The 27,154-nt window shown below is 31.3% G+C and overlaps 1 protein-coding gene across 3 annotated transcripts in view; it reads left to right on the forward strand.

The window, feature by feature from the left end:
* The window catches only part of LOC126741883 (integrin alpha-PS2), a 264,327-nt gene that overhangs the window by 98,932 nt on the left and 138,241 nt on the right, over positions 1-27,154 (forward strand). For all 3 annotated transcript variants that reach the window (XM_050448343.1, XM_050448342.1, XM_050448344.1), the window contains exon 4: positions 24,279-24,399. In XM_050448343.1, the coding sequence (XP_050304300.1) occupies positions 24,279-24,399 (121 nt within the window). The remainder of the gene's footprint in view (positions 1-24,278; positions 24,400-27,154) is intronic.

Raw genomic sequence — 27,154 nt, forward strand, 5'->3', positions numbered from 1 at the left:
AAAGTGTTTTAATCAGAATTACACTCCCACAATTGTTTTTTTTTTGATAAGTTGAAAAAATATAAATAGCAGAGGGTATTCGCGGAATTAATCGGTTTTGCAGGTTCTGCCTTGATATTTTCTCCTTATTTCGTGGGGTGATATTAAGGTTAAGGGGTTGCGTTTTTTGTTTATATCAATAATTTATCACTTTATTATACTATAATAATTTAATAATACGATATTTTTGAGTGTAAAAAAGCAGATCTGCTACCCGCCATCTGCTCTGTGAGTATCAAAAACCACTGCATTTAGTAGATAAATAAATTCTTGGGAAGATACGCGTAATACACTCGGTAGAAATAAGTCCGTTGAATAGAGAATTAAAAAAAGACTCGATAGGGATTATAAAGGACGCGTATAAGGAACTAAACTGTTTAATAGAAACTTTAATTGCACACTGTAAAATAAGGAATCTGAAACTGGCCCACATGTAATTTGCATATGCAAAATACTACTTATTTCGTCTTACAAAAACTTAGTATAGTAAAGCGAAGAGTAAGTTTATATTTATATGACCACGATAAGTCTTTCCAGGGTAAAATATATTCAACATTTACAATATAAATAGCACAGATAATTACACTAAAAAATGTATTTATAAAAAAACACAAGAAATTTATTGAAAATTTTACCTCCTCTAATCATTAGACGCTTCAATACGCGTATGCTTCTAATCAAATGATCTATTGGGGCATATTTTCGCATTCTTGCAATACGGATTGTATGAGTTATGGAATGTTTCCCGAATTATCCTAACAAGCTTATACTCTTTTTTGACTCTGACTCCATAATTTTTCCGTAGAATTTAAATCGGGTAAACTTGTAGGCCAATTTAAAGCTATAATTCGTATCGTTTAAAGGCGTTCTGGATCCATTCTACTAGCCTGATGATCAACATATCTTTATGTTTAAATTGCATAGAGATAGAACAGTCTCTAAAGTCTGCTGGTTTTAAAATCAAATTAACATGCTTCTCACCGGTTAACGTTTGCTCAAGAGGTACCAATAAGATTTGTGTTCTCATCCATAATTTCTCTCCAAAAAATAACGGTTCTGCTATTTAATTTTGGAATAGACTTGGCAGTCTAGAGTCTAGCTTATTTTTACAAAGTTAGGCGGTTCATTTGATTTTTCCTCTGATCTGGAGAACGTGGTCTGAGATAAATCCCGTAGATGAGGTTTTTTTCGATCTGGAAAAAGAAACTGCAGATTAACCTTATGGATGTTATCGGTTTTATTTAAATTCAATATGCGTAAACCATCTTTATGAACTTCGTATGATGGTCCTAAACTATTTAATTAACTATCTAAACTAAGTAACGAAAAAAGTAGAAAACAGCCTATTAATTAAATTTGTGCGAACGTAAAATAAATAATGACAATTCTACTTTACATGAGGTCTTGTGATAAAATATGGGATGCTCTGGTACCTAATCGAGATATATATTAGTCAGAACTTTTGAATCTGGGTCAGAATATTTTGTGTTTCACAAAGATTTTTTATAGTTTCAACAGAAATATTTACACCTATGGCTTTCAGAAAATTCCATTTCTTCTTCGGATTGTTGGATTATGATCATTTGACCACTTGGTCTAGGCCTGTTTCTAATTTCAAATATCTTTCATAGTTCTTTGATACAACTCCATGGGTCATGCCTACTATCGTTGCTACGTCTCTTTGAGATATTTTTTCAACAAAAACATTTTTTCATCCACTATATTCGTTAATCCACATAAGGCTTTAATATCTTTCGTACTAAAACAACGCAACTACTACAGAAAAATTAAAATTATTGTATAAAAAGAATTTTTCACTGCTTGGAATTTCTGAATACGGCGGGGAAATATTTTCAAACGTAGCGGCGTAAGTGATGAGGGAACCTTCGTCTGGTCGATCCGGATCTTGGTTCTTCTGAAAACCATGTTTTAAGGTGGAAAAGTGACTAAAGGGCGGTTAGCTGACGTGTGTTTACCGTATTTATTTATTAGAAAGGCATCAAAGGTTGATAGTAAATTTTTGGTAGTTTTCTTGATTTCTTACATTTTGGCTTCTATACATGTGATTTTCATAAACATCTTCGTATTTGTCATTCACACCAGTTGACTGACGATGCCCAAGTTAATCATTTGTTTACTCGAATTGATACCGACGAGTATGTCCAAATTTATATTTAGATCTTTCAATCTAATCTATCTGTAGGTCACAAATTAGTTTTAAACTCTGTTCTGATCCAAGCTGCGTCCAAGCTGCTAGTATTTATAGGAGAACCACTTACTGATACGGCGAAAATAGGTATGGATGGTTTTTTAGTGACTATGAAAAAAAAATAGGAATTGTTTTGAAAATTGACCTTAGATTTCAGGTGCATATGTCTAGGTTATTGCAACCATGATTTTGTGGTGCAATCGAGGTTATAATAATATGACATAATATAACAAACCTTGATGGCACCACAATTTTATAATTTTTTTTTTGTATGAACAAATATTATCTTGTTATTACAACAGATGTGAGACTGCACCTTTGTGATTTATTAATATAATTTCTTATTAGCTATGCAACTATACTCATCTGGCTAGCACTATATCAACGTGAAAAAAATTGGCCTACAAAAAATTTAAAAAGCATGTTTTAATAAAAAAAAATATGATCACGTAACTCCGCTAGTAGATAGGTCAAAATGGCTGCCTTGGATAAATGGCTTAAACTAAAAATATTTTTTTAGATAGAACGAATAGGAAGAATCCAAGGCTTACATCCTTATTATTACCAGGGAGTTCAAGAGTTGGTGTCAGACGATTTTGCTCTGAAGGTCCAATTTTGTAAATGGATAATTAACAACTCAAACTTAGTCCCTTTTATTTTATGGACTGACGAAGCTACCTGCGCCAGAAATGGTTCGGCAGACGATAATCCAAGAGCGATATGTTGTACCAACTTTCAGAGAAGGTTTTCAATAAATTTGTGGGCGGGATTAATCGGGGACCAACTTATTGGCCCGATAGAGTTACCCAACCGTCTTATCTCTGAAACTATTTAAATATGCTGGAACATAATCTTGGGCAGCTTTTGGAAGACGTTCCTCTTAACATACGACAGAATTCAATATTTCAACACGACGGAGTGTCTGGTGATTGGTCGAGTTGGTCCTATAAATTGGCCTCCAGATCTAACTTCAGTAGATTACTATTTATATGGTCAATTAAACGAATTGGTATATGCTGTAAAAAATAATACCTGTGAAGAATTAATTCAGAGGATTAATTGGGCGGTTAATGAGATAAGGAGAAATCCATTTTCTATTTTAAGGGCTACTCGCGCAATAAGGCGTAGGGTAAGATTATCTCCAACAAAATGGCAACCACTTCGAGCATTTGCTATAATTTAGTAGTTTCGGGACACCCTGTATATTATATATTTATATAAATCAGAGCTCCTGTTTACTTTGCAATAATTTGTTGAAATTAGTTTAAAATGTTATTTTTACTCGCATGATATAGTTAATTGTGATTAATTTTCAGTATTTATTTACTAATCTTACTTTTAGTTAGATTGGTGTGCATATCATCTAGCTTTTAATTTAATTTAGCATGATTAAATACAGTCACCTTAGGCTAGATCTCGTCATGACTCATAAATATTTATATTGTATTTATTTTGGGGACAAATATCAAACAAGTTATTATTATTATTGTTATTTTTCGAAGTCATGTTTGTTTATATTAAATACGACTCTATCTTTAACTACCATACCAAGTTTCAAAATCTTTTTAGTAGTCTTGAATTCCACATACAGTATGATTCAATGTATCATAGTATTATTCGGTTAATTGTACTTTAAGCCAAGTTTCTGAAAAAAATTAAACACATTAAAAAATTTAACTTTTTTTAGATTTTTCAACAAAAAATTATATTTGTAACATAACGAGAATGGTAGTACATACATAAATAACATTATAATAAAATAATAATAATACTAAAAAAAAAAAAAGAATGCTACAAAGTATTTCTTTAAGACAGTTACATTTTTATAAGCTCACCAAAAAAAAAACAATATAAATACGTGAGAACAAATTAAAAACTAATCTGAGCGCTTTAACACGCTTATATACGGTTTTATCGGCGTTTAAGGCCGTATCGGTTAAGGTTATGAGATTCCATGTCCCTTGTCGGCTTAACTTACTGCAATCGTAACTCTCGCAGTAAAACCTTGTCCGAGAAAATACCTTTGCTGATAGGACTGGACCTTCGTTGAGAGAACAGCTTATACGATAAGGCGGTGGAACTTATTGCAAAATTTAAGCTGCAAAGCGACAAAGGTAATCCTTTATTTTTAGTTCCTTACAAAAAAGTAAAACGGGATCTTAAGATCGTTTCAGTGATCCCTCAGAATCAAAATCATCGAGTTAACGGTTTCGGATGTCGTCCGGTCTATTCTTGGATCAGACGCGCGACCAAAATAACTCGTTTCTCATTATAAACGTGTGTCCCCCAATGACGCCGTGACGCCGACCGTCGCCACCGTTGCAAAAGTAGAAATTATTTTACTTTTTCGTTTAACAGGGAAAGGGAAGTTTATTGCACCTAATTATATACCTTACTTGCCTCCTTATTTCTAATTGAAATATGGCTAAAAATCTCCAAGATTCTATTTTCATCATGCAACTTTACTACACTGATTTTTTTGGCAAATAAACTATTTTCTGCCCAAATCTATTTTAAAACAGGAAACTTTCTTAATTTACTCTGCTCTTAGTAAATTATTATTAATTATAAAATGCTTTGCAAAATTATCATGATCTTAAAATGATCAGCAGCTGCATGCCTATTTCAATTGAAATTACATGTTAGTAATTTGGAGTAAAAGTGGATGTAAATAAATAAATTAAACTCGAAGAAGTAAAAACGTTGAGTCTATTATTTATAGTTAATTTGGCAGTTTGAAGTCAGGCGTTCAAAATCACCAAATTACTATCACTAAATTTCGTTTAAGAATTAAATTCTGGTTTAGTATTTAAAATATTAAATGGCAAGAGAGTAAGATGTGTATGATACCTTTTCCTTTACCGGTTGAAGACGCTTCTATGAAGGATACTTTTCGTTGACGTTTAAGAGATGTTACGATACTTCATCTTCTTCTCAAGGGTGTTTCAATGAGAACGCAACATTTGAATTTTGCGCATAATATCACATGACTATGACGTGACAGATCGAAGTTAGTAAACATGAAGTATTACAGGGTAAAACAACGCGTCCTGATTGTCAAAAATTATTATTAAAATACTGAAAGTTTAATTGCCACTATTCGCAAAGTGCATCCAATATTCGGCTGAAATCATGTTTCTAATTCATCTACTATGAAAAGAATAATCAGAAATACTAAAATAAAAGAACTAGTTCGCTTACTGATTTAAAACATACGATCGTAGAGGTCGTTCAGAAAAAAAACTTCACGGCAGCAGTCTGCGAGAGTGTGATTCGTCATCGGGCACAACTATTGGAAATTTCGACAAATACTCTTTAGCAAATTCTCACTAAACGTATACAGCTGCCTGCCTAAAAAATCCAACTGACTCAACAACTTCTGCCAGCATACCACGAACAGCGAAGAGAATTCACCAATTATATCTTTAAGCAACCTGCTGATTTTGCAAACAAAATCATTTAGAGTGATAAGGCCCATTTTCACTTCGATGGCTTCATTAATAGGAGAGACTGTCGATTTTAAAGCTTATAAAATCTACAAATAATTCACTAGAAAGCAATGCATCCACAACGTGTCACTGTATGGTGTGCAACATGGTCTAGCAGAATAATTATATCGTTTTTTTTCGAAAACGAAGAAGATAATGCAGTAACGGTGAATGACGAACGTTATTTGCTACGATAATACAGTTTCTTGTGAATAATTTGCAAGCTATTGATCTTGACGACACGTAGTTTCAGCAGGATGGTAGTATATGTCATACCGCCCGTGAAACATTGATTCTCTTGCACGAGTTTTTTCCTGGTCGTGTCATTTCCCAATTTGGTGACCAGAATTAGCCTCCAAACTCTTGCGATTAAATGCCTTTAGACCTCTGGCTATGGGGTTAGTTGAAGTTGCAGGTTTATGCCAACAAGCCTGCAACCATTGAAATTAGACTCTGTATCAATGAAATACCACCACATGTATACAATAACTTTATTGCGAATTTCATCAAAAGTGTACGGAAATGCCAGCGAAGGCGTGGCGGCCATTTACAAGATATTTTGTTTCATACATAATTTTAAAATGTATATCTTCTAAATCAATAAATATTTCAATGTTTTGCTACAAAAAACTATGTTTCAGTGAACACTGAAATTTTTCGCTCTTATTGAAACACCCTTTAGTAGTAGTACTAGTAACTTGGGGATATCAAAGTCTAGCGGAGAAGCCTAAAAGTTCCGTTCCGCAACCCCCAGTAATCATTGTCGTCACTGCTCATCGCCCTCTATAACCCTAACTAGGCCACTGATCCTCCTATTGATTTCGTTACGTAGCAGATGTGAAGATCCCATAATTACACTCTATATCCCAGCCCACCTGTCGCATTTCCCTATGAAATGATAAGCGGTCTCATCGGCCACGCTGCAACTAGAACACATCGATTTGAGAGCCACAGCTGAGATGCAGAAGTCAGTTTAGCCTACAGTGACCTGTTAGGACTTCAATTAGAACCTAGAAGTCCACTATTATTGCATATTAAGTCCTCGGTTTCATTGGAGTTAACAGCAGTTCCTTTTCTCGTCGGCATCTGCTGTTCTTTATTCCCCAGATTTTTCACATGCTCAGTTATCTAGGGTATGAAAAATGTGCCTTTTTACCCAGTTCAATGGAAGGTTCAACATCAATCGGTGGGGGAGATAATCGGTGCCTAGCGAACTCGTCCGCTTGCTCGTTTTTCTCCACTCCGTTGTGTTCCAGTAACTCACTTAACCCGACTGACTTCCTTTTACTCAACTTGTTCAGAGCATCTTTATCATCTCACTCTTGCACCAGCTTGTAATTGGTTCTGTGGCTTAAACATCCTCTGAAATAGTCTACTTATCCGAATAAATTATTAAGTTTCTTTTAACTTCTTTTCATATACCTACCTAACCTAAATGATGAACACTTCTGCCTGCAAGGCTGTTGTGTAACTTCTCAGCGAAAAGGTGTCTGAGCCTTGATCGGTTCGTGTTGGTGCACTCTAATTCCTAGTATGAGCCCTCCCTGAGCTATTGTGTAGCATATTTTGTGTAGCATATATTGTGTAGCTACTGTGTAGCATATTTGCAAATCCTTAAGAGGCTTAGCCAATAGGTTCAATCATCATTCTTTTTTTGCTATATTAACACTGTAACAACCACCGCGATTATATTGAGTTATTTGTTTTTATATACGGAGATAGCAAAATTGCCAGCTCCTTTCCACTAATTTTTAGCGAGAGACGTATGCCTACCTTGCTGTTTTTTTGGCTAAAACTTACGTAGGATGCCAAGTCCTCGCTCTGAATCTGTAGAGGAAACTCTAGCAGTCCTAAGAGAACGTGAAGGAGTAGTTCTTATTAGACCTGTCATTCCAAGAGAGGCCAGCCCTTGTCGTCTAGCAAGTTTTCTGCATTATACCCTTCTTAACTATCATCTAACAATGTAGGTGCTTCTACTGGACTTCCTGCGGACTATCCTTCGGAGTTGCGACAGGACTGCTAATCCCTTAGTAACTGCCCCGTTAACGTGTTTATTCTATATCAGCTTGATGTAGAGATAGACCCTCAAGTACTTGACCATTTGCTTTGGTTGCAGGGATTTTCTGTACATAGGTCTGAAGTCGGCAAGATTTCTTCTTTGGGTTAAAGCAATAAATTGTCGAAGATGCACTTAACGTCGAAGAAAAGCGCTAGTGCGACTTATGGCATATCGAGCAGTCTTCGCCTGTTGATTCATATAAAGGTTTTGTTTCTCTAATACTACGTTAGTCAGATCAATCATAATTTCAACGATCTTCATCTTCTTTTAATTACATATGACTATCAAATTTAAAAAAGCGTTACGTTCAGGCTTCTCAGTAATTGCACAAACAAAGGTCAACCAGTAATTTAGCAACCAAGGTTTATCGAATCCAGCAATATGCCTAATTCAGCAGTATTAAATTTTTGTACACCCAACTGATGGGAAAGATTTTATTAGAGAAATTTAGATAAGTTAGATGAGGTAAAGGAATTAATAACAACAAAGTTTGTAAATCTCTTCAATAAATATAGCCTTTTGAACATCAGCTAACATGATTTTCGAACAAAAAGGTCTATTAAAACTGCGGTTGTCCAGCTTACAGTCTTCACTAGGACAAGGCTGGAGATTGGACTGTTGGTTATAAGCTTTTGGCATCCTTAATTTAGTATTTCTACAAATCAAACTCTAGCATCTGGATATCAGATGCAATAGTCTAAATTATAATGTCAATTCGAACTTCAAAATTTTTTTTCTAAATATTAAGAGGTTCGATCAAACAATTTTTGTTTTTATTTTTAAATTAGCATTGGAAGACCCCAGGATCTATTCCTGCATTTTTGTCATTTATTCGTGATAAACAATTATTGTTACAGTCTGCTGGACAAGTGGATCCTCTGGAGATACACGGAAGCACCTGGCATAAGATAGGCATTAGGATACCCATGTGCATAACAGCCTCTTTAACTGCCTCACTGCTTTACAATTCATTCAATTATTTAAAACTGTATGCTCAACATTAAATTTGCAGATGGCAGGTCAATGGGTACATCTGCTTTTAACAAAAAAGTTGTTATATATATATAGTTAATTACCAAAGAATGCAATTTCATGAAATAATGGTGCACCTGCAATCAGGTAATTTTTAATAAGAGGAATTGGTCTATGTATACTTTCATAAGAAAGAAAATCTGAAAGCTGCAATTACAAATTTTAGTTATCTAATGTTGCTTTGATGCCTGAGTGCAGATTCACGTTTACTCAAGGACAATAAAAAAGTGGTTACCATCATCGTTATTGTTTCATACATGTTATGGAATGTGATATATCAGTATAAAAATAATACAATATCGGCTAACATAGACTTATTACATTATTGAAAACAAATACAGGTTATCCAAGACCAAACAGTCCACCCTGAAAATCTTGAAAAATAAATCGTTTAGTCAAAAACGGCCGAGCACGTCAAATTTAATATTGACGGGGACATTTATTGACAGAATTTTATTTTAGTATAGGTGTTTTGTTGAAGTGAGCAATAACAATAGTAGTATAAAGCATTTGCTTAATCTAGTCCTGGTGATATTAATAGTATTGATAACGATGGGTTATAGGCTGCAAGAAAAAAATAAGTTGATGGGTTTTTATTATCAACAAAATAAGTCTTGAAGATGAATAAGAAAAGGTGGCTTTGCAATAATTTTTTTATCTGAGTATGCGAGAATTTTATTTATAAGAACTATTTGTGTAATTTTATTTTTGGTACTGGTACAGGAATGGTAATCATAAGGATAAAAGAAAAAATTATCCTTTCAATAATAATAAAAATAATAATAATAATAAATGACTTTATTAGTACCAAACAAGACTACATAAGTGAAGTCTAGTCATAGGCTACTCTTCTTAACCTTATGTAAAGGATTTGATAAGGAAGTTTCAACAAACTAGGTCAGTACAAAACAGAAAAAATGAAGCTTAGCATCCAGTGAGAAATCAAGTGGTAGAAATTGCAGTGTTGGGGTCATGTTGAGATGGAACCTAGTACACCTGCTCAAAAAATTACTACCTCATCTGGCGTATCTAAAAGTACCGTTTAAAATTATTCAAATATCATACCTACAAAATCAGTACTACAAAACTAGTACATAAGCTAAATGAAGATGATTTGATAGTTGTGTACAATTTTCTAAGTACTTAAGTAATAGGTTAAATCGCGAGAAAAATTTGCTGTAGAATGTCTGTTTCTCGGACGAATGTTCTTTTCATATAGTGAAGTCAATAGACGCAACTGTCGTTAGTGGCGCGACACTAATTTTCATTTATTTCGAGAAACACATACGCAACAACCTCAAAATGCTAAAAATTATTTGGAACTTCTGCAGGACGTCATCAATACCAGAATAACTGAGTTACTTGAACAAGATGAGAACCTTCTAAAAAATGAACTGATGTTTCTGCAAGATAGGGCACCATCACATTATGCTGCTGCCGTTCATTATTTTTTAAAGGATGTATTTGCTGGATGATTTATTGGTCGGAGAGGTACCGTAGAATGACCTGCTAGATCTCCCGATCATACCCCTTCGTATTTATTTTATGGGGTTATCTAAAAACCAAAGTCTTTGCCGCAAAACCTGACTCGCTTGAAGATCTTCGAAATAGAATTGGTAACGAATTGATAACGCCCGAAATGTTCGCTAATGTGCGTAGACGTTTTGAACAACAATCGTATTTTTGTATGGAGGTCAACGGAGGTCATTTTCAACATTTACTAAAATAGGTGTGAAATACTTTTTATTTCTTTCACTTAAAATAAGGTTTATTATTTTATCGACATTTACTTATATTTCTTGAGAACGAATTGATAAAATAAAAAAATAAAAATAGGGCTATGTAGGGAATATTATTATTAATTTAAGGTACCACGCGATCACTATTCCCATTAAAAAAAAAGACATGGGGACTCTGGAGGTTGAAAGGCTTACTTCAGATAAACGCAATTTCTGCCAATAAATGTCCGCCTCAATATTAAATTTGTCGTGTGCGGCCGTTTTTTGGCTAAACTATTTATTTTTCAAGATTTTCAGGGTGAACTGTTTTGTCTCGAACCCCCTGTATATAAGGTATTTATTTAAGAAATATAGAAATAGGGGTAAACTGGGCTTGTTAATTCGATTAAAGCTGAGCTCATTGTATTCATCAGCAGAGGGTGCTACAAACGTCCAGTTCGATATCAAATATCAAAGGAAAGGAACAAATTTGAATTAAGTTATTCTGATACTTACCGTTGTTTTTAATAAACTTATCACTGCTTTTAACCACTTAACATATTTATACGTTTAGAATTTATTGGTTTGTATAAGTAGATGCATATGAATCATTAATTTTTGGAATAATAGAGTCATCTTCAGAAGAAACTGATTAAACCAAATTTGTTTTCTGGTACTCGGACCCCATAATTATCGTTTATCAATGGTTCTCTTAATAAACACGTCCAACTACAAATTAAGTACCAGAGGCTAAAATTTGGGACGCGCGCTAAATCGATTTACCAAGCTTTAATCTTGTAATCTGATTAGGTTAATAATTTCTTTATTTTCTACGTCGAACAACGAGGTCCGGATTCGGCAGCGCAAAAATTGGTTTCGCCACATGTAAACGTTAATTTTAAATGTATGCCAAGTAAAAAAAAATATTTAATTCATTAAAATAATAATTAAGTCCTATAATAATTTATTAAACAGTCAAACAGTAATCTAGAAAAGATTTTCTTTATTTTTTCTTTCTATAGGATAAATTTTTTCTTTAGATATACTTTTTTAGTTAAGATTTTATTTGCATATTTTCTTTTCGCACTTATTCAGGGTATCAAAAATGATTAAATATTTTTAATTCCGTTAACTGCATATTCTGTGTGTCCAAATTTGGCAACGTCTTTACTCCATTTTTCATTATGAAGCTGATATTAAACAATTTTGGGCAAATTTAGGGTGTCAAAAAAGATCATCAAGAGTAATGCTAAATTTAACAAACTCTGTTTATTTTATTTTTGACACGTGATTCTCTAACGATGTTAGCATCTCCGGAGAAGATTAAAACTTAGTTAGATAGAGTTTTAGAGAGCGAAACACGTGTTGAGAATAAAATAAAGAGTTTTGGAGTGGTAAAACTGTTTTGTTATATGAGTGTCACACCACAGGTTCCAACCATAGGACTATGACGAACTCTAAAAGAGGAACAATTATTAATCGAATTAACTTACACATAAATATTCATACCGACTTTAACTTAAATCACGATTGGAAACCGAAAACTGGTAAAATATATTGAACTCAAATAATACGAAATGCTTTTTTTATTAACACCCTTAAGGGTGCTTAAGGGTGTAGCAAAAAAGAGGTAAAAAAAAAATACTGAAAAATAAAACTTTGGACTAATGGTTTCAAAAAGTGAGCGAAAAAATTTTAAAAATCATTACAAAAACCTTTTACTTGAGCTCAAAAGTGGTTTTAAAAATACATAAATAATCTTACAAATGAAAAAAACTGTTGAAAAGGGAGAACACTTTCAAAATATCTTAATGGGCAATTTTTGCAATAATTCGATGATTGTGATATGAGAATAATTATTCCAACAATACAGCAACTAAAATGATCAAAACCATACACACTTATAACATTTTATTCTTATCGCATATAATAAATCTAATTTTTAGAATAGGTCAAATACGCCAAGAATTAAAAAGAACTATCACTACTCCCATCTTCAAATCTGGTGACAAACAAAATATATCGAACTACAGAGCAATCAATGTTATAACCAACTTTTCTAAAATTTTTTGAAAAATGTCTTACATTTCAACTAACTAATTTTCTTTTTCGAAGTTAAAAATACCGAAAATATAATGAAATTACTAATAAGACTATAAAAAGCCTTGATAATGAAAAAATAGGAGTATTTTTAGATTTACCAAAAGCGTGACTTGACACGATGAATCACAATAAACTTTTAGCAGTTGTTAAATGCTATGGAGTAAGAGGCACTATATTAAATATATTTACTAACTATGTTATTAATCGTAAGCAAACTATCAAAATAAACAATTGCGTAACGAAAAGCATGACAATTAAAGCTGATGTTCCACCAGGTATGGTGGTGGTGGTTACATTTTGTTTGAATTGTTGTTGAAATTGATTTAGTTGAATTGTTGAAAAAAACTAAATTTTGGTGGTTACATTTTGTTTTTTTCAAATAATTATTTATTACTCTTTTTGAACTTAAATAGTATCTTAAAATAATATCTTGCGAAGACGATGCTGTTATACTATGGTGATAGTCGTACTTGTAAGGCAAAAATCAACAATTTTTAAGTGTTATTAAAAACAAATATACTGCTATCCCAAATACTGATTAAAATTAATTACATAACATACCTTGGCATTATGATTGATCAAAACTTAAAATGGAAAGAGCATGTTAACTATTTAACAAAAAGGGCTACGAAACTATATAAATTTTATCAAATTCGTCATATTTTACGTAAAAGTTTTTTGAATTTGATACACGAATCTCTAATTGAATCTGTATTAAGGTCCGGTTAAGGTATGGTATAAGTTTGGGGTGGTCTGTATTCAAATAACTGAAATATTATGCAAAATAAAGTCTTAAAAGTAATTCTAAAAGCAGAATATACTCTACTCGATATCTTTACAGCTTTGAAATTCTTAATATCCAGTTGCTATGTGTTCATGCTTTATGCCTATTTCCTTAAAAAGAAAGATACACCGAAGAAAAAATATAAATTATAAAGCTTTCCTAATATTAAGTAACACCTTTATATGGTAAAGGGCTAGAAAAGATAATCTATTTTCTTTGATCCGAGTATGGAACAGTCCAGGCATTTAAGAATTTTTACTATTCTACTAAACAGGGTGATTCATTAGGTCAATATTTCAGATACGTATTTAGGGCCCAAAAATAAACATAAAAGTATATACAAATATAGATCCGCAAGATCTTCATTTCCAAAATACAGGGTGTTAATTTAATTTTCAATAAGTTTATTATTCTTAAATTATATTCAAAACATAAGCTAGGTTTTATAATTTTCAAGAACTCTCCCATTCACTTCTAAGCACATGTCAGCCCTATGGTGAATAACACGGGTTGGTCTATGGACAGATTCGGACGAATTTCTTAGAGATTGTGCTGCGTGTGTTATTCGATTTTGTGATACTTCTCTTGTTTTTACTTTAGTGAATATACCAGTGATTTGAACCACCCCAAAGTCAATAATCCAAAGGATTAAGGTCTGGCGATGTAGGCGGCCTCGACTGTCGATTTGGAAAATTTTGATTTTTAACACGTAAACCGTAGAGCAGGCTCCATCAGTAGGGGTAGACATTCCACACCACACATTAATGCTAAATTTATGTTGGAGATGATGTTCTACTATAGCGTGAGGGTTTTCATGAGATCATCGGCGTTCATTGTAAAAATTATTTATACCATCACGCATGAACTGTGCTTCATTAGTAAATAAAATATTCCTCTACAACCTTCGATTTTCATTAACAAATGAAAAATTGCATTCTCAACTCAAAATCACTCTCCTGCAAATGACAAACCCGTTGTAAGCGAAATGGGTATAAACAATTGATGTGAAGATTTCTCTAAACAGACGATTGCGTAACTTGATAAGTATCTGCAATCCGTCTAGTGTTTATGCTTGGATCATTTTCGACAAAACTGAAGATAGCTTCTTCGAATTCAACGTAAGGTCCCGCTTCTTTCAGAATCATTTTCAGATACAAGATATCCGGCACTCTTTTATCCAAAAAACGACGCTGGTACTCTTCGAGTGCTTAAATTCATCCCTCATTGCAGAAGCCATGCACCAATATCATGTCTGTATATTCATGATGTAAGAATTTCGCAGGCATAATAACGTACTTAGATCTAATGTTTCTTAAATCATAACAAAATAAAAGTTATGAACAGTTATAACAGTAACAAAATTTGATCTTAATATTGAAGATATAGGAACTCATGTTGCTATTGTTATGTACAGGACGAAAAATGGCAACGCCAACCATCAGTTATTTTGGCAGGCAAGGCACACGTCTATTTTCTTACAATACATGCATTTTATGTGTATTTGTTACAAAAATCATTTTTAAGAAATCAGATCCTTCGTAATATAAAATTATGAAATTTAAACTCGCGGAAACTAATTTTTAGCCCAATATACATTTTCATAGATTAAATGTAAAAAATAGATAAATTACATTAAACCTCTAATACCCTGTATTTTGGAAACGAAAGCCTTGCGAAACCATATTTGTATAGTCTTGTATATTTATTTCTGGGTCCTGAACGCGTACTGGAAGTATTGACATTTCCTCAGAAATCACCTTGTATACTTAACATGAAATAATTATTTATAAACATCAATCTTTTTTATGGAACACGACGTCCTTAAAAAACCAAATTTAAAAAGCAAAAATTATCACTCAATTATTCAATAAATATATTAATCTACTTTTAAAAATCTGATTATTAAATTATCTGATTAAACTTGGGAGAATGACAATTCGTTGCTGATTAGTTGTACAGGTCCGCATTTAAAATCTTTTATGTCGATTTCTTCATGGATGCACATATAATATGGTTATTTAGGTTAAAAGACTTTTATTCTATATTAAGGTTTTTTGTTATAAATGGATACTATAGTATACTGTTATAATTATGGTAAATTTTGGACATACTCCAAACTATCACAAGTGATATAAAAAATACAATTATGTACTTTTTTAGACCGGTAAACAACACTGCCATTAATATATTCAATCATATCGTATTCAGAGTCATTTTTTACGATTTTTTTTTTTAATTACTCAAATGTTTGAATTGCAATAGAAGACGAATGACTGGACTCACGAGTAACTTATTAATTGTGCTTTGAAATATTTTACCTTATTAGACATATGAAATTTCTAAACATTCACAATCTCTTTTAAGGTTTACTGGAAAAATCTGGAATTTTTTCTTGTTAGACTTTTGCTTACTCTCTGTTCCCCTGCGTAATATTTTTTATGATCGAGTTAAATTTCTTCTCTCCCTTCAAAACGTCTTATGTAATTTATGGATGATTCCTAATATTAATAAAAAAAATAATTATCTAAGCTTTTTGTTATTATTATTTTTAAAGTACAGATCAAAGAAATTAAATTGATTGAAAAAGGCTTAGAATTAGAATTTACCAGGTTTCAATTCAATATTTTTTCGTAAAATGAACATTTTCTAATTCAAAGAAACTAAAAAAAAAAATAATAGAAATTAGACAATTACGTTAATTTTATCATTCTATTATAAATGAACTTATTTTTCTCTTTTACATAAAATTGATTGTAAAAAAATATGAGAATTACACTTAGTAGAATAAAAGTCATACTTTGCAGAGAAGTATAAGGGCATATATTTTTTTAAACTACTGCTCAACTTAAAAGAATTATGTATTTTGAGAAGAGCAATGTTTTATTTTAAATCTGTGGAATTACATATATTTAAAATTCTACTGCAATTTATTTTTTCAATATTCGTTTTCGTAAGATGAATTTGCCAAAATATCATAAAAACAATTATAATATAAGTATAATTTCTTTGTTGTTACATCCAACATGTATATATTTTAAAAAAAGTTATTACTTGACTCTGCATTTGGATTAGGTAAAAAAATAATGTTATAATGTGAATAAAACTATTTAAAAAAATTCAATAAAAATAAAATAATTAAACATGAAAATAAAAATAACATTAAACATGACGTAATATTTCAATTAAATTAAAAATAAATTGTCTTTGTCTAAAACAAATACTAAATTAAATAAAGAAAAATTATTCTTTTTCTGTTTTATTGAATTCTTATATTTTTTGAGATAAACGGCTTAAAACCTTAAAAGTTGGTGAATAATTTATGGGTAAAAAGTCGCCCGGCTTATTTTTATCGATAAAATCAATGTTTTTTTTACAATTGTTCGTTTTGCCATTCATAATTTTCATATTTGCCTGGTAGCAGTCCCTATTTAACTAATTTGTACAGCTAAAGCCTCTTCAAAAAGCTCTTCTTCTAAAAAAATTGAATTCTTACCACTTAATTAGTTTGACGACTCTAGCAGACCAGAAAGCTGTTATGCGGAAACGCATAACTTTCATTTATACTGCGCACGCAAACGGGTGCGCCAAAGTACACTTTACCGCACGCAAGTAGAACTTTTTTTTCACAATTAGGTATTTTGGCATATTTACTGGTTTGATTTTAATATTTATTAAAGTTATTTATTTTAATATTGAGTATAAAATGAAAGTTTATGTTTAAAGTGGAAAATCCACAAGCTCTAAATTACTATTATCGTTTAGTACTACTAGATTATGTAAATTTTTATTTTAAATAGTATTTATGTTTCCTTTAGTAGAACAGTCTCTTATTTTCACATCACTTATAGGGAATATTCCGGATAGTTAAAATAAGAGGTTTAGAACTTTTAAAATATTTCTGGTTATAGTGGTATTACATTTCAACCACATTCAACAATGTAACTTAACATTTAAAAAATATAGTTATAAATTTAATTAAATTGTAACTATATTTTTAAGTTAATTAAAGAAATCTATTTGATAGATTAATAGCAAGTTATTAATAGTTGGCTTCAGTTTTCTAAGGAATCTTTATTATGTGATATTTAATGTACTCCTTTCTTGTCATTAGAAATGTAAATTAAAAAAAAAACTATACTACTATTTACTCTAAAAATTAAATTTTATTTTACCAATTATCGCATAAATAATACTTTCTACTTGCAGAGTCCGAGTTGAATTTTCAATTGTCATGTTTCTAAATTTTTTAATTATTTTCCTTCATAAAGTTAACCTATTATTTATCAATGCAGTTCCCGAAGAACTAATTATAAAACTAAAAATCTCAGCCTGGTCAATATTAGATTTTTCAAACAAAGTTGCCTATGACTTAAAGTAAATTATATGTGACTAATAAGAGAAAGGAAGAAGAAAGCCTAATCTAATCCTCCCAAACCCAAAATTAGTCCTTAATTTGTCTTAATTAACCCGCGGTCTTAAATCTTTAATCTTACCGCGACAAACTAATAAACCGTCTACAAATCACACATCTCAAAGAACTTTATCTCTTCGCGGTTATCTCAAAACGTTTTTTGGAAAGCGCCCATTCTATTATTTATGGTTTCCGCTCTTATCTTTATATGTTCCATGCATAATTAGGAAAAAATTAAGTTATTGTCGTCGATAGATAAACAAACAGTTGAATGCCTTATATGCCTTAATTCAATATGCAATTGCACATATTGTATTGACATTGTATTAAATATAGCCAGTATTATCTTGGAGAAAACAACTGCAATTGTGTGGCTTTGCATTACATTTATCAATCAATCATTGTATAATAATTAAGAGTTAAAATTAGCATTGGGTTTAAGCACAACATAAGGTGCTGCTTTAGATTTAATACCAGAAGGCATAATAACATATGGCAAATATTAAATCATTAATAACACAGCCGTTCAAAACTCATTTAGTATTTTTTTTATTATTATAAAAAGCATATTTTATTTATGCTCAAAAAGCTAAAATAGCCAAATTAAATTTTTAGCCCTTACTGTCACGAATATTAATTAAGTTTGTTTGTACCCAAGAATAAAATTATGTTATTGATATATATCGTATTCAACTTGATGTCGAATATTCGGGAATAAATCTCGGCTTTAGTTTTAGATAACATTATTAATATAATGGAAGAAATTTATTCAAATTGCTCCAGTAAATGTTTGTTTTTTTTGTGTTTTATGAGTCAAGAATCAAAATCAGAATTGGTCTAATAATTAAGCTCCCTTCTTCAATACTTCAGGTCATCTATTTAATTAGGTATTGTTATCAGGAATAATGCTAGATTTACTGCTTATCACTTTAAGGATATTTGCTAGACTCCCTTCTCTTTTATTGGGATTCAGGATAAGAACATCAATCAAAACGTACATTATACAGGGTGTCCGCTAATTAATGGTACATGGAAAAACCACAGACTTCCTGATGTAAAAATATTACGATTTAACTATATTTACCTATATCCAAAAGTTGATATTAACTGAGATACAGGGTGTTAAACTTAAAACTTTTTTTTTGTTTTTCCCCAATAACTTTTACAAACGTTAACCTTTTTTCACAAAAATTTGTAATTACGGGTTTTTTAGGTCGAGAAATTAATTTTTTTAACAAATTGAATGTACCATGTAGAGGGACCATGAGTCTGCGACATCTTTTTCTCTTTCATAAGGTCATAACTTTTTTGTGCTTAACTGTATTTAAGTTTTTATTGAAAATAATAATAAATATTTAATGAAAATAATTGAAAAAATATAATAATAATATATAATTAAATATTGAAATAATTGTATTTAAATTATTTAGTGCACCATGCACTCGATCCCGGTTGAATAATTAATATAATCGGGAAATAATTCGCTTTTTTAAAGTAAGCTATGAGAAAGCAAATGAACTTTAGAGACGCAGTTGTTAGGAAACCGCCATGTTGTTGTTGTTTGTTGATTAGTTTAAAGTTGTCAGAAAATATTTAATTAGTGTTTTCTGTGATTTGGCATCCAGTTTACTGTTTTGTTGAATTTTTAAATTTTTCGTAAGTTGAGAATCAGTGCCGAGGCACAATCTTTTTTCAAATGCCGAAATGAGGGATATGTTGTGTGTATATGTGCAGGCAAATTTTAATGGACGCGAAGCCTATAGACGATATTCAGAACTCTATCCAAATCGAAGACAACCTGATTTCAAGATCTTCAAAAATCTTTACGATCGATTAGGAGAAACAGGTACATTTCGTCCTAAACGGAATTCCGCAGGGCGCCCGAAGGTTATAACTCCAGAGCAAGAAGAAGAAATTCTGGTCCGCGTGGCTGAAAATCCGAAAATAAGTGCAAGACATGCTGCTGCGGCAACTGGAGTAGGCAAGTCATCCATTTGTAGAATATTTCACGAAGAGGGTCTTTATCCGTATCATTTCACTCCTGTGCAAAATTTATTAGAAAATGATTTTGCGCCCAGGATAGACTTTGCCCGTTTTTGCCGTGCTCAAATAAATGCCGACCCCATGTTTCTAAATAAGATACTATTTACTGATGAAGCAACGTTTACACGTAGATGCATTTTCAATTTTAGAAATAAACACACATGGGCATTACAAAATCCACATTCAGTACACGAACGTCATTTCCAACATGAATTCAAAATTAATGTATGGTGTGGTATAATCGATAATCATTTATTGGGCCCTTTCGAACTACTGTCCAATTTAAACGGGGAACTCTACCTTGAGTTCCTAGAAACACATTTACCAGATTTTCTCGATGATATTCCGCTGGACATAAGGCAACATATGTATTTCATGCAAGACGGAGCGCCAGCACACTTCTCTAGAGCTGTCAGAGAGTACCTGAACAACCGTTTTCCTAATCGCTGGATAGGTCGTGGGAGCCAGAGGCCATGGCCGGCGCGAAGTCCCGATTTTAACCCGCTGGATTTTTATGTATGGGGCTATATGAAGTCGCTCGTTTACAAAGAAATAGTGAATTCCAGAGAAGAACTATGGCAGAGAATTTTATATGCTGCACGAAAGCTACGAAACGAACAATTATTTTTTTAAATTAGGAGATCTTTCAGCAAAAGAACTGTTAAATGTATTGAAGTGAATGGTAGACATTTTGAACAGTTTTTGTCAAAAGCAGACCTATTTTTTTACTAAATCTTGTCACAGTTTCAAAATGGAAAAGTTATCAGTCGCATAGTTAAGTTTGTTTTCGTTAATGTTATTTTCTTTCAATAGATTTTCTAGTATCATAGTTATTTTAAATAAAGTTAATTAAATGATAATCCAATTTTTGTCTGCATTATTCTCAATGACTTATACTAAAACATTATTTATGATGTGAAAAATGATTGGTAAAGAGTAACAAGATATTATTGCTTGCTTGAGCTGCTGTACTAAATAACTTGAAGGCAGATATTTCGAAAACGGCGGCTCTGAGCGACACGAAAGTAGTATACCTTTTTTACGTAAAAAATATGAAAAAAGTATTATTTTCAATAAAAACTTAAATACAGTTAAGCACAAAAAAGTTATGACCTTATGAAAGAGAAAAAGATGTCGCAGACAGCGCCCCTACATTGTACACTCAATTTGTTAAAAAAATTAATTTCTCGACTTAAAAAACCCCTAACTACAAATTTTTGTGAAAAAGAGTTAACTTTTGTTAAAGTTTTTGGGGAAAAACAAAAAAAAAGTTTTAAGTTTAACACCCTGTATCTCAGTCAATATTAACTTTTGGATATAGGTAAATATAGTTAAATCGTAATATTTTTACATCAGGAGTCTGCGGTTTTTCCATGTACTATTAATTAGCGGACACCCTGTATAAAACACACATTATACTTCTGTTTCTTATTTTATGAGAAATAGAAGTTTCTCTATTTACAAAGCTAATTCATTTAATAATTATACGATAGGTACGACAATAATTAATGATATATAAAAAACAATATAAATATAATGTAAGCTCTATTATGTTATTATTACTATAAACAATTAAAACAGATAAAAATTTTATTAAAACATTGATATAAAATAAAGAATAAGCCTTAAAAATTAAATGAACAATTCTTTAAGAATTTCCTAAAATGTTTCAGGAACAATATATGTAATAGAGTCTTAAGTGAATTAAAAAGACAATTGAATATTTCTTTATCAATATATATTATGGACTTCTAGGTATAATGTTTTTTTGTAAAACAAATAGCAGATTTTACAAATATTATGTTACTGCTCCCCAAAATGGTATCCTATATAGAAAACATACTTCAAGCAAAGAAAAATAAACTGTTCTAGCCATATTCTCAATAAGCTCCTATCTTATAGCCCTTATTGCAAAGCAATCAAAGGACGGAGATTTGCTTTCCAGAATCAGAGTTTTTAAAGTTAAACTACTGAAAAACCCGTTTTCAACGCAAATGCCAAAAAGGCAGAATCACTCCCCATATAAATAAGCTTGCAAGCAGCATTAAGAACAAACCATGTTTTATTAATTTGCAAATCCATTGAAATATAAAAGTCCATCAGAGATGTTTCTTGCATTGGTCGAATTATTAATATTATTGTTGATGATCTAATTTTTGAACTTTCATTGTATTTATTTTTTAATTGAGCATGGCGTTCCAGTTGAGAAATATCTGCAACCATTATCAAGTGTAAACTAACCACAATGACTATTCTATAAGGTTATATACTATCGGTGTATGACATTTGATTATACTGAAGTCCATTATGATCTTGCAGTGTCCTAGCAGTAGGAGTTTCCAGTTGCTTGGATCTGGAAACAAGGGATTAACGCTGGCCTTGCTAAGGATTCCTTGGTTTTGCGTAATATAAGTTGCTTCTCCTTGCAGTCTTGACTACTTTAATTTTGTTTGAATTTCCCTAGATGTAAGGGATCGTTAAAAATCCTATGGGATCGTCCAGTACAAAGCCGTGGTTCTTTCCTTGTTATCTCTGCTATTTTCCTAGTAGTGATGTTTGTTATATCAGTTCTTGGTAATGTTTTTAATTTCCCTGTTGAGGTCAACTTTGTTGTTGTATATTGTGGCTGCTCTCCTAAACAAGCTTTTTATCATGACCACCTTTGTTGAATCAGGATGATTGGAGTTGTAGTGCAGGTATTCTTTTGTATGTGTTGGTTTGCGATAGATTAATGTTATTAGGCCTACATTGTTGTTCTTGATAAGAGCATCTAAGAAGGGCAGTGCTGACTCAGTTTCCAAATCTATCGTGGACTTGATGCTTGACGTAATGTGATCCAGAAAGTTTGCTTGCTCTGTATATCTTTCGTTTCAAATAATAAATCTGTCATCGGCATGTCGAAGCTCCAAATTAGATTTATCTGGACCTGTTGTTGAAGCATGCTCCTCCAACCACTCCTGTATAGTATTTATTGTTAGTACACACTTAATAAAGGTTGGTGAGATTTCCCAACCGAAACGTCGTGCTAAATTTAAAATAAAGATAATGGAAGTTCAAAAATTAGATTTTACTACTTTACCCATGTCTATCACTTGCAAAAACAAATTGGGAAATAAACGGTACCAAGAGCTGAACCCTAAAAAACTCTTAATAAAATCCATAAAACTACAGACCTTTATTCACCATATACTTAAAATTGCGTAGAGTCAATTGATGCAAATTAATTTAAGGCATTACTATGGAATCCATAGCACTTACCTTCAGTATACCATGATTAACATAGTTAAAGATAAATTATAAAATATATTAACTTATATACTTGTGTCATAAGTTGTTGGCGAAGTGTCAAGAAGATAATGGACGAGTATAGTTTGGAGTTTAAATAAGATAATCATCTATTGGCCTTTTTGCAATTGCATTAAGTTGAAATCAGCGACTTAAATAATTTTTATATTCGTATCTATGATCTTATCAGCAAGCTCATTAAATTCTTTATATTTCTTTCGTTTTATCATTGTATTATTCTCTTTGATTTTAGTTTAGTCAATTTCAGTTTTACTTTTAGATAATTTTTGTTAGTTTTTTTGTTTAATTTCTTTAATCTTTGCAATAAAGAAAACCCCAAGCCAACATACTCCTTCCATCTTGGCTTTTACATTTATTTATTTATTTATTATAATTGTCATGCTACCAACTCACTTTTTTAATTTCTTTATTTGGGATCATGATTGATTATTGGCATCTTTTATTTCGATTATGAGCCTGTCATTATCATCATCAATTAACTTCGGATTCTTACTATAATTTTTACATTTGTGGAACTAAAAATGGCCTATCCAAATACGAAAACGCACGAAAACCTAGCAAATGTAATTTAATAATGTGTATGGCAACGCTTTAAAAATAATGTAAAAAAGATACAATATACATTGCAAAAATATTGTACAAAAAATAATTATCACTCAAAGAATCACTAGTTAAAGTGTAACTACGAACTTAACTGACACCGCGAGATGTAACTAAACGTAACACTCCTACTAAAACTAATCTTAGAATTTTTCAAGAATACATTTCTTCTCTTTTATATTATACTCCCTTAAATATTTGCATGGATCGTAACAAAAAAAGAACCTTAAAATCTTAAACCTATATGTTATCCATTTGCCATTAAGTAATTTAACCTACATTTTTGAAATTGCCATGAAGACATACATTTATCATTTAGTATATTTATTATTTCAGGAGTGTTTGTTATTTGATACTTTATTCTTAATAAACGAATATATCAATTATATTTGACTGATAAACCCTAACCTAAATGTATCTGTTTCTCTGATTTAGATTTAAATAACTTTTAGTTCAATAATTATAGTATTTTGTTATCTATTTCAGGCTTGTGCTCCAAGATATGTATGGTTTAGTAAAGAGATGAATAGGAGAGATCCAGTAGGAACCTGTTACGTTTCGGATGCTAATTTTGAGAGTTTTGAAGATTATTCGCCTTGTAGGACGAGTAAGTCATATATTTTTTTTAAATTTAAATTTATTTTATTTAATCTTATGCTCGTATATTTATCCCGTGACTAACTCCTAAGCGTGTTCTTATGATTGCATATTTACCAAGTTCAATTTGAAGTGGTTTGTATTGCTATACTCGTATTAAGAAGGGGCGACTTAAGAAGGCTTGATTAAGTGGGCTTTTATTTTACAAGATAATTATGATTTAAAGGCAGAAACGGACTTAAAAATATTAAGAACTGAGACTTAAGTTTAAAATGTCATGTTTGAGTCATAAACTGGAGAAACTATAATTTATTGCCTTTTCAATTCTGTGTATCCTTAGCAGAAAATCTTTTTAAGCATAATCCTAGTGTACTTTATTGACCACTCGACTCGTGTTTTGTTAACGATGTCGACATATCGGGACAAAGAAAAAGAGTCAGGATGCTAAAAAAAGGTATTTTAATAAAGTGAGGAACTTTTTTTATATAAGTAATCTTTCTAATCATGAATTTAGATCTATTAGAATACGTTTTTATCACAAATAATATTCCAGAACTTTTTGTTGGTTGATAATTCTGAAAATATATTGAGGGCCAAAAAATCGTTATACACTTAATTTTAAGTCATTTTACAAAAGAAATTTTTTGCAAATTTTAATAAGTTTTGCCACAATCTACTCGATTAGATTTTCTAATTTAAGATCATTAGTGAAAACCAAGTTCTGTTGGTTGGACATTATAACATTTTAATAATATAAATTTTAGAGAGCAGCTGTCCTTAGTAAAACTGTTGAATACCCCAGGGACCTTTTTTAATTTTAATCAATAAATTCTACGTAGAAGCTCAGGACAGTCAATCCGATTATTTAATAATTTGAGACCACAACAGTACCTAAGTATTTCAGAATTATGTTGTTACAGTATTGCTAGTCGTGAAACAAACTTTACTGTTAACCATTACTCCCTGGTTTTAAAATAACCCTAGATAGGATAGAAAACAGTACCTTATTTATAGAATAATTGTATTGGACTTTATTTGTTTTATAAAAGTAAATGATTTCACTTGACACATTACATTATTCATCGTAATTGGCAAGGTTATTGTCACTTAATCTGCAATTGATCAAATGATTCTATATGAAAAATTTTACATTTTTACATACCTTTTTCTTAAATCTTATAGTGAAAAAGTTTATAGAAGAAAAATAAGAGTTACTAAGAAATTTTGTTAAAATCCTATTTGTCCCAAAATAAATATTAAATAAATATGAAATTTTGTGATATAGATATAGACATTTTACTATATTATATTATTAAGTTAAAACCAAACTCCTTTCAGAATGGAACAGCCTATAGATAACCAAACTCAGAAGTAAATTTGCAATTTTTGATATTTTTGACAAAGGATCAATATTTTTAACAAACATTAAGTGATTATAAGATCTTTCTCTGTGACCTCAGAATATCAAACTGTAGAATCATTGTTTAATTATATATTAAGGTTCGATAATCATCAAGTATCCTGTTTAATAATACTGAAGCGAAATTATGCAGTTAGTTGAACACGTGTTCTTCAGCACAGTGATTAGGTATTAATCTTAAGAGAAAAGGTATTTAGAAATAGTCCCATGATTAAGACTGAAAATGGCTTTGGCTGAGTTTAATAGATCGATAATCGGTGAGCACAATAAGTCAACAACAGCCTGAGATGCACTCGAAAGTAAATGCTTGACGAGCCCCAGGAAAGAAAATAAAAATGGCTCAGAAAAAAAGCTTGAAAGGTCCAAAGAAACCAAAGTTTTAGTAATTAAATTCCTATAACATTTTATTGAAAAGTTGTTAGTTCTTCTGGTATTTAATATTTTTTGATTTTATCAATTTTTTTTTCATATAAACAAGAATATCCTCGTTATTCTTACCACCACATAAAATTTAGATATACCGTCTGAAAGAGAATTAAATTTTCTATAAGACGGATATATTTAAGTTTTTGAGTAACTTTTTATACCGGTTGTTATCAGAAGTTAAATATACCATTTGGGAAATGTGCAAAATATCTTCTTCGTTGTCGTTTTTCTAAAATTTGTTAAAGCATATCCCTACATGTTTTTTTTTCAGCAGAAACTATTGCATTTAATATGCTTTCCAATGATATACTTACTTTTGTGATAGCTGTTTGTTTTCACAGCAATATCATGGGCAAAAGAAAGAAAACCACAAAAATTGAAAATTTTCAAATTTTATATTTCTTGATTGACCAAAATAAAAAAAATCAAAATTTCATTAAACAAACCTAAAATTATAACAATTATTCAAAATGTCTTCACTCTTGTTTAATACATTTGATGCATCTTCTTCTGACACTATCAACAACCCGTTCAAGTTCAACGCATTTTTGTCGCATTTCATTGCAACACACACTAATTCGATTAATTAGTTCGTCTCGAGTATTAATGTTAATACTATAAACATTAGATTTTAATGTGCGCCAGACATAGAAATCAAGGGGCGTAAGGTCAGGGCTTCTGGGCGGCCATCTTACCGGACCGTATCTTCCGATCCATTTCTCCCCAAAGTATTGATTCAAGGAATTTTGCACAATTCTGCCATTATGGGCTGGGTATCCATCCATTTGAAACTAAAGTTTCTGTCTAGCGGCTAAGGGGATTTCTTCCAGAAAGTCAAAGAGGTCATTATTTAATAAATTTGAAGGCTCATTGGAATTGAGCCGATCAGGAAGTATTACAGGCCCGAAAAGGCGACCTC

The sequence above is a fragment of the Anthonomus grandis genome, chromosome 11, assembly GCF_022605725.1.
Source record: "Anthonomus grandis grandis chromosome 11, icAntGran1.3, whole genome shotgun sequence".
Taxonomy (NCBI): Eukaryota; Metazoa; Arthropoda; class Insecta; order Coleoptera; family Curculionidae; genus Anthonomus; species Anthonomus grandis.